Below are 14,361 nucleotides of genomic sequence, written 5' to 3' on the forward strand. Positions count from 1 at the left end.
CTAATGGTTTAGTCCAGTGGTTCCCAACTCCAGTCCTCCAGTACCCCCACAATGGTCTAATGGTTTAGTCCAGTGGTTCCCAACTACAGTCCTCCAGTACCCCCACAATGGTCTAATGGTTTAGTCCAGTGGTTCCCAACTCCAGTCCTCCAGTACCCCCACAATGGTCTAATGGTTTAGTCCAGTGGTTCCCAACTCCAGTCCTCCAGTACCCTCACAATGGTCTAATGGTTTAGTCCAGTGGTTCCCAACTCCAGTCCTCCAGTACCCCCATACTGGTCTAATGGTTTAGTCCAGTGGTTCCCAACTCCAGTCATCCAGTACCCCCATACTGGTCTAATGGTTTAATCCAGTGGTTCCCAACTCCAGTCCTCCAGTACCCCCATACTGGTCTAATGGTTTAGTCCAGTGGTTCCCAACTCCTCCAGTACCCCCATACTGGTCTAATGGTTTAATCCAGTGGTTCCCAACTCCAGCCCTCCAGTACCCCCATACTAGTCTAATAGTTTAGTCCAGTGGTTCCCAACCCCAGTCCTCCAGTAGCCCCAACAGAACATCTGTTTTTTTTGTCCGGGACTACAACAAAATGTATGCTGTTGGGGGTACTGGAGGACTAGATTTGGGAACCACTGGTCTAGATCATTTTCCTCTAGTGTATGCATCAAATCAGCTGTAACAACTATCATTACTACTGCAACAAAGAAGCATTGAGAAGATAATCCCTTTAGATTTAAGAAACCATTCATATCATATTTTTGCGTGTGCATTATTTCTGATGGTATACATATACTATTCATATGTGAGTGTCATTAAACATGCATGTATGCCTATATGTTCACACAGCAACACCCCGCGGTTTAGCTGGTTGTTGGATTGACACAGAGAGTATGTTGACAGGGTTTCTCTTGACTTGAGGGAGAGGCCAACGTGAAAGGCTTGCCGCAACGAAAGCACAGAAGCACTCTGACAAAGTCAGCAGTGAAAGGGTCTTTGAAGATCTTTTAAATTTAATTTCTGTATTTTATCTGATTTGCATATTGGCTGGCACAAACAGCCAGTAGCAGTCTGAGGCAGATTACTAAAGACTATTCCAAGCTTTTTAAAGACAGGAAGAACGGTATTGTTTGAGTTCCATTTCATATCATTGTGACAGCTTTCAGAAGCAGAACCTGCTATATTAAAGCGGAGCGCTTAGGCTTAGGCAGAAATGAGTGACACACGTTGAGCTGAGGCCTTTCATATGCTAAACTATTGTGTACTGGTTGTGAAATTAGTAACCTTTACACTCCCATTGTATCTTTTCTCTCAATGTTTAGAGTTTAATGAAAATAATTCAAAGGAGGAGACTGGTTATTTGGCAGTGAAGGCTGCCATCTGACAGAGTAGAGGAGACGTCTCCAACTGGGCTGCTGCAGGAGGCTGAGGCTACAGGAGGAAGACCACTAGAGGGATGTCCTTAGATTCTCAGTGTTTCCCTTCGTTGAGAAGGTAAAAGTCCATGCTAGAGCACCTTCCTGGAGATCTGTCTCTATGGCTCCTCAGACAGACACACAGACAGACAGAGGATGTGTCCCAAATTGCACCCTATTCCCTATGTAGTGCACTATTGTTGACCAGAGCCCTATGGGGGGTTAAAAGTAGTGCACCATAAAGGGAACAGGGTGCCATTTTGGACGCATACAGACAGTCTGCAGCCTCAAAGTTCTTTAGAAGAGCACTTTGAGAAGAAGGACTATGCAGAACCCTCATAAACAGGAGACCATCATGACGTACTGTACTTGGCCGTGTTAGAATTGTTTAACCAAACCTTAACTTGTGTTTGCCATGGGGCTTCTTTAAAAAAAAATGTTTATAGGGGGTAGATCAGCTTTAATATTGCAGATAGATTGTAACTTCCATCAATGTAATTGTCTGCATCACTTCCAATCCCCCATATGTTTTTTTTCTCTATAATATATTATATATATATATATATATATATATATATGTATATATATATATATATATATACATACATACATACATACATACATACACACATACATACATATACACACATACACATACATACATATATACATACATCCATACACACACACATATCCTTTTAAAAATTATATTTCCCTTCATTACTTTCCAACCCCACCACCCCTTCCCCAATTGGAGTAAAATAGTGAACAACAACGCTTAGGCGTCTACTTCCAGCCCATACATACTATATACATTTTATGGACACAGTCAAATTCTACAATAATTATATTTTGTTTGTTTTTACTCCTGAACTTCCTCCGATCATTTTCATGATGTCCATCTGGTTTGCTTCTATATGCCATATTTTTCTAACTGTGCTCTTTCACAAAAGCTCTCAACCTTTAACCTATGTACTTATTATGGACACAGAATGCTTTACATTAGTTATCTTGTTGTTATTAGTTGTTGTTATTAGTCCCATCCTTCAGCTCCATTCAACACCTCCCATCTATCTCTTAACACCATCCATATTGGATTTCTATTTGCCATATATTTTTCAACTGTACTGTGATGTTTTACAAAAGTTCTGAACCTTTCTATTCTCATTGTTTCTACAGATCGTAAATTGAAAATAAACATTTTTGCTAAAAGTATTATTATATTATTGATCGATTGACTATGACTTTTCAGATCACCCAGTCGTGCTATCTGCAGTTAGTTCCAGGTAAATATTGCAATCCTTTAGCCATTCCTGGACCTTTGTCCAAAAACAAGCTACAAATGGACAGTACCAAAACAAATGATCTAATGATTCTGTCTCTTCGCAGCAAAATCTGCAGAGCTGGGAAGATTTTATCCCCCATATAAATAACATTCTATTGGTAGCAAGAATTCTATTTAATAATTTAAATTGAAAAATTATAAGTTTTGAATCCGGCGTCGTTTTGCGTATCAATTCATAAACACTATGCCATGGGTCTTTCAGGCCTTCCACGGACATATTAGCACTAATGGTTTTCCTAGTCTTTGAGGCATGCACAACTGCCGCTGCACCATTTGTTTCTTTAATTAAATATGAATGGGAGAATTATGATGTGTAAAGTTTAATGTCGGGCTAAGAGCCCTTAATGGAGATTCCCACTCGTAAGTGGTGTTTGTATTTCTTTGTCTACAGATGTTAAACTAACTAAGATGGCTCCCCTACTCATGTTCCCCATGTCTTGGACCAAGAATATAACAATGCTTTTAAAACCTCAGGATTTCATATGAAAACCTGAAAAATGAATAACCTGACAATAATCTCCAGGGTGTGAAACCACAGATATTTCCCCTCAGACAGGTTCAGCATTATAGAGCTCAATGCACAATACAGCTCTTAATCAAAGGGGTAGACGTAATGGCTGCATTCTGATGAATCACATGACATGTCGCAGTGTTATTGTCTTAGAGAATCTAGGAGGAATTACTTATTTAACCATATGTCCCACGCTTCAAGTGCCCTAAAAAAAATTAAAATCACTCAGGATGCGCTGGGCAATTTAAAGCATTAACCGAGGGACTCAAGTGTCCTGTCGTTTCAAGATCAGAAAGATACTGCAGCGTTCGTTGCCTGCTTACCCTTAACCTTCCCTCAATGGAAATGCAGAGCATAAAGGCGAATGAATAAGCATTATCAGGAGCACACATTCTCCCCGGACACAACTTCCTGGGGTGACGGGCGAGGTGAGATCTTAACAGGAATGGCCAGAAAAAACAATTAGATTCTTCTTCTTACATTTTGATAAGGCTGACTTTATCTGGATTGCGGTTGATCAGATAATATCTGATAAGCCACGGCTTGCTTTTTCTTCTCCAGAGTGGAAAATTGTGTGGCCTGTGGGGTTCCTTTATTTAAAGTATTCCTGGATTCTTTGTTCAGTGTCTTAGATCATAATTCTACTAACATAATTTAAATTGCTTGACTGATTTTAACAAAAATCAATTTCAGCTTTATCGTTTCCACTGAGCAAATTTCCTTAATGTTGAAGCGTCTTCAAAATAAAAGAAAACATTAATTTAATCAAAGCTGTCTCTGTCTGCAGACAATTAACACTCTGTTTGTGCAATTCCTCTCACACAGGGAGGCGTTACATCAAATATTAACGGGGAAACAAAATACCATGCAGTGTCTGCAAGGAGAGAAAATGCCAAACATTTCAATCTCACACTGGGTGAGAAAGTGACAGACAAGATTGCCTCTATGTTTTTGCCGCCCACATAAAAGCCCGTTTGGCACTGATAACATAATTGCTCACCACACACCCTCACCCACACGCAAACAGACACACAATGTGAGTGGGGGATAAAACACATTGATGAGTCTCCAAAGCAGGGACTGAACTGGATTAGTTGGCCCTATAGAAAGGGCTGAGCTTTTATTTGAACGTAACTCCCTCTATGGAGGAATGAAGGACAAAACAAGGCATCACTAGCACCAAAAGCCAGAAGGAAAGATAAATATACTGCTCAAACTGGATATCTGGTGGCCACAAACACATTCAACACATGTAGCACACAGAGTAGACAACATCTGACAACACACCACCACACAGAATAATAAACTGATCCATAACACTCACAAATCAAGACCTCCACATTTGTTGTGCAAACACAATGTTGCGTCGGTAAATAGATATGGGGAAATTAATTTCCTTTCAACAACAGGAATGTGATAAAACAAAAGTCAAATGAATCAAACTTTTGGGCGCCTATAGATTGGCCATGATTAAAAGGGAGACTTGTGGACTTACCCGAGTTTCTCTTGGAGATGTATTTGAGATTGATGCAGGCGGCAGAGCTGATAAGGAGGAACATGAGGGCTGAGGGCTTCATCTTTCACACTTCTGGTGGCAGCTGGAACACAAAGAAGAATGGAGTTTGGATAACAGGTCTTATGACTGGCCCGACATCTCTGCTCACTCCCTCCATCACTCCACCAAAACATATCAGACTTGTCATTTCTTTCCATTTCCAAGACCGATCGATCTGTTCATTCATTTATCCTTCAGACACAACACTACCAGTAACTATAACAAAATAAAGAAACTATTGATCTTTGCCATACACCCCATTTTTAAAGTTCACAGACTGAAAACACACAGCTGTAATACCTCTGTGGGCATTTGATTTATGTTTTTAGGAAAGAGTGAAGGAAGCACAGCTGAGATGGATAAAGAGCTATATCTGAAGCTGGTTTAAGGGTCTTAGTATTACCAACATCACTAGAGATTTAAAAAGAAAAGTTCAAAACACCCGTTTTCATACTAGCTACACCTGTATTCTCTCCAGCCCCCCTCTGTGAGAGGCAATATAAAGGGATATATATACAGGGAGCTATACACAGGGAGCTATATACAGGGAGCTATATACAGGGTCAGCTATATATAGGGTCAGCTATATACAGGGTCAGCTATATATAGGGTCAGCTATATACAGGGAGCTATATACAGGGTCAGCTATATACAGGGTCAGCTATATACAGGGAGCTATATACAGGGTCAGCTATATACAGGGAGCTATATACAGGGTCAGCTATATACAGGGGGAGCTAAATACAGGGCGCTATATACAGGGTCAGCTATATACAGGGTCAGCTATATACAGGGAGCTGTACACAGGGAGCTATATACAGGGTCAGCTATATACAGGGTCAGCTATATACAGGGAGCTATACACAGGGAGCTATATACAGGGTCAGCTATATACAGGGGGAGCTAAATACAGGGCGCTATAAACAGGGTCAGCTATATACAGGGTCAGCTATATACAGGGAGCTATATACAGGGGGAGCTAAATACAGGGCGCTATATACAGGGTCAGCTATATACAGGGTCAGCTATATACAGGGAGCTATATACAGGGTCAGCTATATACAGGGAGCTATATACAGGGTCAGCTATAGACAAGCTCAGCAATATACAGGGTCAGCTACATAGAGGGAGCTATATATGGGGTCAGCTATATATGGGGTCAGCTATATACAGGGTCCGCTACATACAGGGTCAGCTATATACAGGGTCAGCTATATACAGGGTCAGCTATATACAGGGAGCTATATACAGGTTCAGCTATATACAGGGAGCTATATACAGGGTCAGCTATAGACAAGCTCAGCAATATACAGGGTCAGCTACATAGAGGGAGCTATATATGGGGTCAGCTATATATGGGGTCAGCTATATATGGGGTCAGCTATATACAGGGTCCGCTACATACAGGGTCAGCTATATACAGAGAGCAATATACAGGGTCAGCTATACACAGGGTCAGCTATATACAGGGTCAGCTATATACAGGGTCAGCTATATACAGGGAGCTATATACAGGGTCAGCTATAGACAAGCTCAGCAATACACAGGGTCAGCTATATACAGGGTCAGCTATATACAGGGTCAGCTATAAACAGGGTCAGCTATATACAGGGTCAGCTATATACAGGGTCAGCTATATACAGGGTGAAGTATATACAGGGTCAGCTATATACAGGGTGAAGTATTTACAGGGTCAGCTATATACAGGGTGAAGTATATACAGGGAGCTATATACAGGGTGAAGTATATACAGGGAGCTATATACAGGGTGAAGTATATACAGGGTCAGCTATATACAGGGTCAGCTATATACAGGGTCAGCTATATACAGGGTGAAGTATATACAGGGAGCTATATACAGGGTGAAGTATATACAGGGTCAGCTATATACAGGGTGAAGTATATACAGGGAGCTATATACAGGGTGAAGTATATACAGGGAGCTATATACAGGGTGAAGTATATACAGGGTCAGCTATATACAGGGTGAAGTATATACAGGGTCAGCTATATACAGGGTGAAGTATATACAGGGAGCTATATACAGGGTGAAGTATATACAGGGAGCTATATACAGGGTGAAGTATATACAGGGAGCTATATACAGGGTGAAGTATATACAGGGTCAGCTATATACAGGGTGAATTATTTACAGGGTCAGCTATATACAGGGTGAAGTATATACAGGGAGCTATATACAGGGTGAAGTATATACAGGGTCAGCTATATACAGGGTGAAGTATATACAGGGTCAGCTATATACAGGGTGAAGTATTTACAGGGTCAGCTATATACAGGGTGAAGTATATACAGGGAGCTATATACAGGGTGAAGTATATACAGGGTCAGCTATATACAGGGTGAAGTATATACAGGGTCAGCTATATACAGGGTGAAGTATATACAGGGAGCTATATACAGGGTGAAGTATATACAGGGAGCTATATACAGGGTGAAGTATATACAGGGAGCTATATACAGGGTGAAGTATATACAGGGTCAGCTATATACAGGGTGAAGTATATACAGGGTCAGCTATATACAGGGTGAAGTATATACAGGGTCAGCTATATACAGGGTGAAGTATATACAGGGTCAGCTATATACAGGGTGAAGTATTTACAGGGTCAGCTATATACAGGGTGAAGTATATACAGGGAGCTATATACAGGGTGAAGTATATACAGGGTGAAGTATATACAGGGTCAGCTATATACAGGGTGAAGTATTTACAGGGTCAGCTATATACAGGGTGAAGTATATACAGGGAGCTATATACAGGGTGAAGTATATACAGGGTCAGCTATATACAGGGTGAAGTATATACAGGGTCAGCTATATACAGGGTGAAGTATATACAGGGAGCTATATACAGGGTGAAGTATATACAGGGAGCTATATACAGGGTGAAGTATATACAGGGAGCTATATACAGGGTGAAGTATATACAGGGTCAGCTATATACAGGGTGAAGTATATACAGGGTCAGCTATATACAGGGTGAAGTATATACAGGGAGCTATATACAGGGTGAAGTGTATACAGGGAGTACGAGCACCAGAACTATGTGCAGGATTACGAGGTATTTGAGGTACTAGACATGTACATTTAGGGAACAGGTGATCTGGAGAAAGGATAGAATAGATAGAGGGGAAGAGAGGGATGACCACCACTTGATGTGTTGCTACATCATCTAAATGAGTAGAAAGCCAGGGTTTATGGCCCCTATAGATTCCCAGGTCATTCCTCACTGGCTGTCCATTGACTGGGGTTAGGAGCTCTCCATCCATTATACCACAGAGGGCTCTCATGTACACTCCCTTAAACAGGTCTGGTCTTTCAGGTTCTCCAGCTGAGCTGCCAATAGTGATAGTGAATTACATCTGTTCCCAAGCTCTTTTTAAACAACAGACACCAACAGTTTCCAGTCATATTGTTGTTCAGGGTATCAAAGCAAAGGTTGGTAATGCCCTGCTGAGGAATACATGTTATTGGTCATGAAATATAAAGTGTTAGTCAATGTAAAATATTATTTCCATTCAGCCAAGTGAATTAGGGATCTCGCTGACAAATAAATATAATTCAACAGTTTTCTCCCACTGTGAAAGTGTTGCCCACAGCTGGAGAGGGAAGAGCAGGAGGAAGAGACTAATTTCAGCTGTTTCCACAAACAATAGAGAAATCTGAGAAATCACTATTTGTGGGCTGTCACAAACAGGAACAAATATCTCTCCAAAAACATTCTCTATCTGCAGAAATGTCTTTCTTTATGCTTATTTCTTTTCTGCTACCGAAGGCAATTCTTTGTTAAAAGCTTACCACTGACTGTTCTTTCTTAAAAACCCACTGCATTTGTCTCTCTCCAAATAATCCATTCTATCTCAGACATTGAGTGGTGGTGAAAAATAAGTATTTACCATTGCGCAAAAAAAGTTAGCAGAGAACTAAAATAACCTTCTGAATGTGAGTTCAAACCTAGAACACACATATGCTCTCTCTCTGACACAAACGCACACTTTCACACATGCAGGCATACACACACATGGACGCACACATGCACGCACACACATACACACACACACACTCACAAATACACACACTATGGTGAAAACATTTTGCACACTTCAGTGCCTGCATCCAAACAGCTAAATTCATATCCTCATCAACATCTACATAATATAGCGAATACACACATGGTTAATATAGGATTACTACTGCTCCTGTGGTTCTTATTAAACCCTGTTCACATTGGCACATTAACAGTCTAGATATGTAACTTTCAAAATACAGAAATCATCCCGTATGATGCTGCGTTTGTTTTGCATCATATTATGCTAAATGCATCATACGGGATGATTTCTGTATTTTGAAAGTTACATATCTTGAAAACATGATTGCTGACAAGCAAAACAGTTTGGGACAATGTCAACAATGGACTAAAGATTGTTTTTGGGTGGAATTCTCCTTTAAAGCCTACTGTGTGAACAAGGTTTTAGTGCCCTCAAACTCAAATCTGGAACTCGAAGCCAGTTCCACTGCGTTTTTTCATTCTTCCCCTGTAATCAGGGACTGATTTAGACTTAGGTAACCAGGTGGGTGCAATTAATTATCAGGTAGAACAGAAAACCAGCAGTAGTAAGATTTGAATACCAAGAGGCCAACCCCTTACCCTTCTCTGTTACATTGTCCTATTGTGTTCAGTAAGTCCTATATGTCCCCCCTCCCCCTCCCATCAGTACAGCATGCATCTGGAATAAGAAACATTATTGCCTTGTCTTGCTCTGGGTGGAGGGAGAGGCATGTAGCAGTTGCATTAAACCAGAGAGAGTTAGGAACAACAAGTGTTAGCCCACATAGCTTTTTCTCTTTGAGCCTTTAAAAGAGAGGGAGCGAGATGGGCAGGGATATAATTTGAGGCTGTGCTCGCCTCACTCTGACTTTAACTGCTACAGATTTTAGGAAGGGAGGTTTCTGTGTCATGCAGCGGAGCTGATGATCTCAACATGCATACTTTCACAGGCCAGTGTAGTACTGCTGCTGCTGTCTTTGACTCTTTGACTATTTTCTGTCTCCCACGACTCCCACGTTTATCCACTATGAAAGAGGTTAGATCCTGCCTGGCTTGATATAATGTGTGTATAGCCGGCCTTAGATGGCCATAACGGTTTGAAAGAGAATCACGATTAATAAAAATAGGCTAAGAATGAACATGTAAAATTATGACTGTGAAATTTGAAAAGTAAAATGTTAGCAAAACCAGCCATGCTTTCCTCCATAAGAGCTAAACCAGCTATGCTTTCCTCCATAAGAGCTAAACCAGCCATGCTTTCCTCCATAAGAGCTAAACCAGCCATGCTTTCCTCCATAAGAGCTAAACCAGCTATGCTTTCCTCCATAAGAGCTAAACCAGCCATGCTTTCCTCCATAAGAGCTAAACCAGCCATGCTTTCCTCCATAAGAGCTAAACCAGTCATGCTTTCCTCCATAAGAGCTAAACCAACCATGCTTTCCTCCATAAGAGCTAAACCAGCCATGCTTTCCTCCATAAGAGCTAAACCAGTCATGCTTTCCTCCATAAGAGCTAAACCAGCCATGCTTTCCTCCATAAGAGCTAAACCAGCCATGCTTTCCTCCATAAGAGCTAAACCAGTCATTGGAAAGTTCCACCGTACTTTCACAGTGACTTCTGGGCGAGAGTTTTCTTCAACTTATTTCACCTGCTGTCAGGGACACAAAGATAGTCCCATTGTAAGTATTAAGTTGAACCCCTGCCACACGTTACCAGGCAGAACAAGCATGTGAATCAGGCTCTGGGATAAGACCAACATAAATCACAGGGACTGGACGGCAGGTTTGGTGCCACTTTTTTTTTTACTGGCCAGGATATGAGTTTACATCAAAGCAAATAGGGGCAGCGCACCCAGTGACTATAAAGAGTGCCAGGGCTCACCTCCCTGAACGCAAAGAGGATCCATAGAGACAAAAGGACTGTTGGGGTGCCACTTATGAGAGCACAAGGCCAGACCTACAGATGTAGGATATTAATTTGAGCACCCTCTTGCAGGAGAACTTTCCTGCAATGCAGGATGTTTAAAACTTCAAATCAAATCAAATCAAATTTTATTGGTCACATGCGCCGAATACAACAGGTGCAGACATTACAGTGAAATGCTTACTTACAGCCCTTAACCAACAGTGCATTTATTTTAAACAAAAAAAGTAAGAATAAAACAACAACAAAAAAAAGTGTTGAGAAAAAAAAGAGCAGAAGTAAAATAAAGTGACAGTAGGGAGGCTATATATACAGGGGGGTACCGTTGCAGAGTCAATGTGCGGGGGCACCGGCTAGTTGAGGTAGTTGAGGTAATATGTACATGTGGGTAGAGTTAAAGTGACTATGCATAAATACTTAACAGAGTAGCAGCAGCGTAAAAAGGATGGGGTGGGGGGGCAGTGCAAATAGTCCGGGTAGCCATGATTAGCTGTTCAGGAGTCTTATGGCTTGGGGGTAGAAGCTGTTGAGAAGTCTTTTGGACCTAGACTTGGCACTCCGGTACCGCTTGCCGTGCGGTAGCAGAGAGAACAGTCTATGACTAGGGTGGCTGGAGTCTTTGACAATTTTGAGGGCCTTCCTCTGACACCGCCTGGTATAGAGGTCCTGGATGGCAGGAAGCTTTGCCCCAGTGATGTACTGGGCCGTACGCACTACCCTCTGTAGTGCCTTGCGGTCGGAGGCCAAGCAGTTGCCATACCAGGCGGTGATGCAACCAGTCAGGATGCTCTCGATGGTGCAGCTGTAGAATTTTTTGAGGATCTGAGGACCCATGCCAAATCTTTTTAGTCTCCTGAGGGGGAATAGGCTTTGTCGTGCCCTCTTCACGACTGTCTTGGTGTGTTTGGACCATGATAGTTCGTTGGTGATGTGGACACAAAGGAACTTGAAGCTCTCAACCTGTTCCACTACAGCCCCGTCGATGAGAATGGGGGCGTGCTCAGTCCAATTTTTTTTCCTGTAGTCCACAATCATCTCCTTTGTCTTGGTCACGTTGAGGGAGAGGTTGTTGTCCTGGCACCACACGGCCAGATCTCTGACCTCCTCCCTATAGGCTGTCTCATCGTTGTCGTGTCAGGCCTGTCGTTGGCAAACTTAATGATGGTGTTGGAGTCGTGCCTGGCCATGCAGTCATGGGTGAACAGAGAGTACAGGAGGGGACTGAGCACGCACCCCTGAGGGGCCCCCGTGTTGAGGATCAGTGTGGCAGATGTGTTGTTACCTACCCTTACCACCTGGGGGCGGCCCGTCAGGAAGTCTTATACTGTATTTGAGGTATAAAGAAATGTCCATTCATTATAATCCACATAATAATTAACATTTCCTGTTGCTGCAGGATTATTTTCCTGCTGTAGAAAACTGTCTCAAATGAAGATCCTACATCTGTATGATACTGTATGCATCTCCCTGTGAACAACCCAACCACAGCCCTAAAATGGAACAGGAGCCCTTTAAACACCACACACAGATAATCTACTCACAGAACCATGAGAGTAAATACAACAACAAGATGCTATTTCTATCCAAAATAGTATACATGGTCTACAGACTGGGGGCCATTAGGCCCTCTTTCCAAGTATCTGGACATTAAATATTTAGGGATTCCCACTTTCTAAAACTGTCCCAGGAAGACACATGCTGTAGTATCCCGCTGAGCCCTGGTATGACAGTCTACTGTGATGTCTAATTGTACTGATCCAACTGAAACATTGTCTCAAATGGATGGCCTTTTTCTCATAAATAATTTTGCAGAACCTCTAAACCTTGAACATGACCAAATCCCCAGGTAATGCTAAGCGTTAGTACTTACCGTAGTCTACAATAGTCCTCCTTTTAAGAGGAATATTCACTAGTGCAAGAAAGATGGTTTTCTGCTCAGTGCATTGAAATGTGAGGTATCGCTCCTATCCCGAAGCATTTCTATGAACATATGTCTTCTTAAGGTTTTCAAAGTTAATGATCTGCTGGTTGGAGTGTCTTCTTTAAGATGGGTAACAATTTCCAAAGTGGAATTTACCGCAGAAGAGATACAGCGGTTTGAAATCCCCCATGAATCCAGAAGTAAGTGAATTCTACATTGGGGTGTAACGTGCAGATTGACTCCATTCTAAAGCTCAGTGAGTCTACAGCCCTGCAGCGGCCTGTGAGATTAGTTGGCTGCGTGACAGTGGTGGCCAGGCATTAGACCGGCCAGGCAGCAGACCACTCTCTGTGGACAACACATTCTTCAACCAGCCCCCTCTGAGAGGCCAATGGTGTAGCCCACCATCTCCCACGACTAGCAGTCTGGGCTGGGAGAAACGCACCAGCAGTCAGATTGTACCACCATCTGGCCCTGCCGCACTCCACTCAGACCACGAGGAGCTGCTGTGTGCTTCAGACGGCCCTGGAGACGGAGGAGACAGCCACGCTCCTCAAGCACACAGCCACACGGCCACAAGGCCACACAGACACAGCCACCAGGCCATCAGTGGAGCAGCCCACTCCATCTGACAGGACTCAACCACTCCAAAGTCACTCCACTGACTAGCCCTGTCAAGCCTCGATGAGAGGGAAAATACATCACTAAGTGTTGAGTTGAGTAACACATCCCTCCAGTAACACATCCCTCCACATAGACTTGTGAGTCCCAGACAGAGTCGGAGTCCCAAACTGGTGGGATTCATACAAAATCAGAAGGTTGCAAAGAGCAATTCAGAAAGTAAAGAATATCCATGTCTAACCTGTGTGACACTGCATGGCCATTACATACTGATCTGTTTAACACTAGCAAACCCCAATGCCCTGATTTCCAGTCATACTCTATACACAGAGTTGGTTGACTGTTTGGCTGGTTGGCACACTGTGGCTGATAATCTGACAGGTAATGGATGCTCTAGCACCTGTTCAGCAGTTCATTGCTCACCACATATCACCGTTACAGCACCATTTAAGAGTTATAAAAGACTGCAGGCTGAAAACCACAGTGGCTTGTTCATTGGATCCTTTGTATTGATTCCAGACATTTCTCACCTTCCCCATTGTTACAGGGATACAGAGCTAGACCACAATGAACCACTGAGCACAGATGCTGCACCTGCACCCATTCAACACTATACAATAGATGTGCACAAAAAAATGGGACAGCACAGGTGAAGCTTTTAATCTAGAGGTGTAGAAGACAGGATTCCAAAACAGGTCTACATCGCACAGTCCGAACTGTGCGATGTAGTAGGGAGTTGTAGTTTCCAACAGGCCAATATTCTACATAGTTCAACACAGAAAATGTGATAATGAACTACAATGACCATAATCCATTGCACGCCCGCTTACTTGTCCGGTCTGTGTGGAGCAGACACGGAGACCTCGTTGATAGTGACAGAGAGAAGAGAGAATACGCGAGAGGGATAGAAAGCAAATGTTTACAAATTAATTAAAAATGAAAAGCTGAAATGTCTTGAGTGAATAAGTATTCAACTCCTTTGTTATGGCTAGTCTAAATAAGTTTAG

The 14,361-nt window shown here is 42.4% G+C and overlaps 1 protein-coding gene across 1 annotated transcript in view; it reads right to left on the bottom strand.

The window, feature by feature from the left end:
* The window catches only part of LOC123492856 (X-linked interleukin-1 receptor accessory protein-like 2), a 368,998-nt gene that overhangs the window by 331,641 nt on the left and 22,996 nt on the right, over positions 1-14,361 (bottom strand). The window contains exon 2 of the mRNA XM_045226227.1: positions 4,761-4,863. Coding sequence (XP_045082162.1) covers positions 4,761-4,842 — 82 coding nt within the window. The 5' untranslated portion in view covers positions 4,843-4,863. The remainder of the gene's footprint in view (positions 1-4,760; positions 4,864-14,361) is intronic.

This window comes from Coregonus clupeaformis, chromosome 2 (assembly GCF_020615455.1).
Source record: "Coregonus clupeaformis isolate EN_2021a chromosome 2, ASM2061545v1, whole genome shotgun sequence".
NCBI classification, from domain to species: domain Eukaryota; kingdom Metazoa; phylum Chordata; class Actinopteri; order Salmoniformes; family Salmonidae; genus Coregonus; species Coregonus clupeaformis.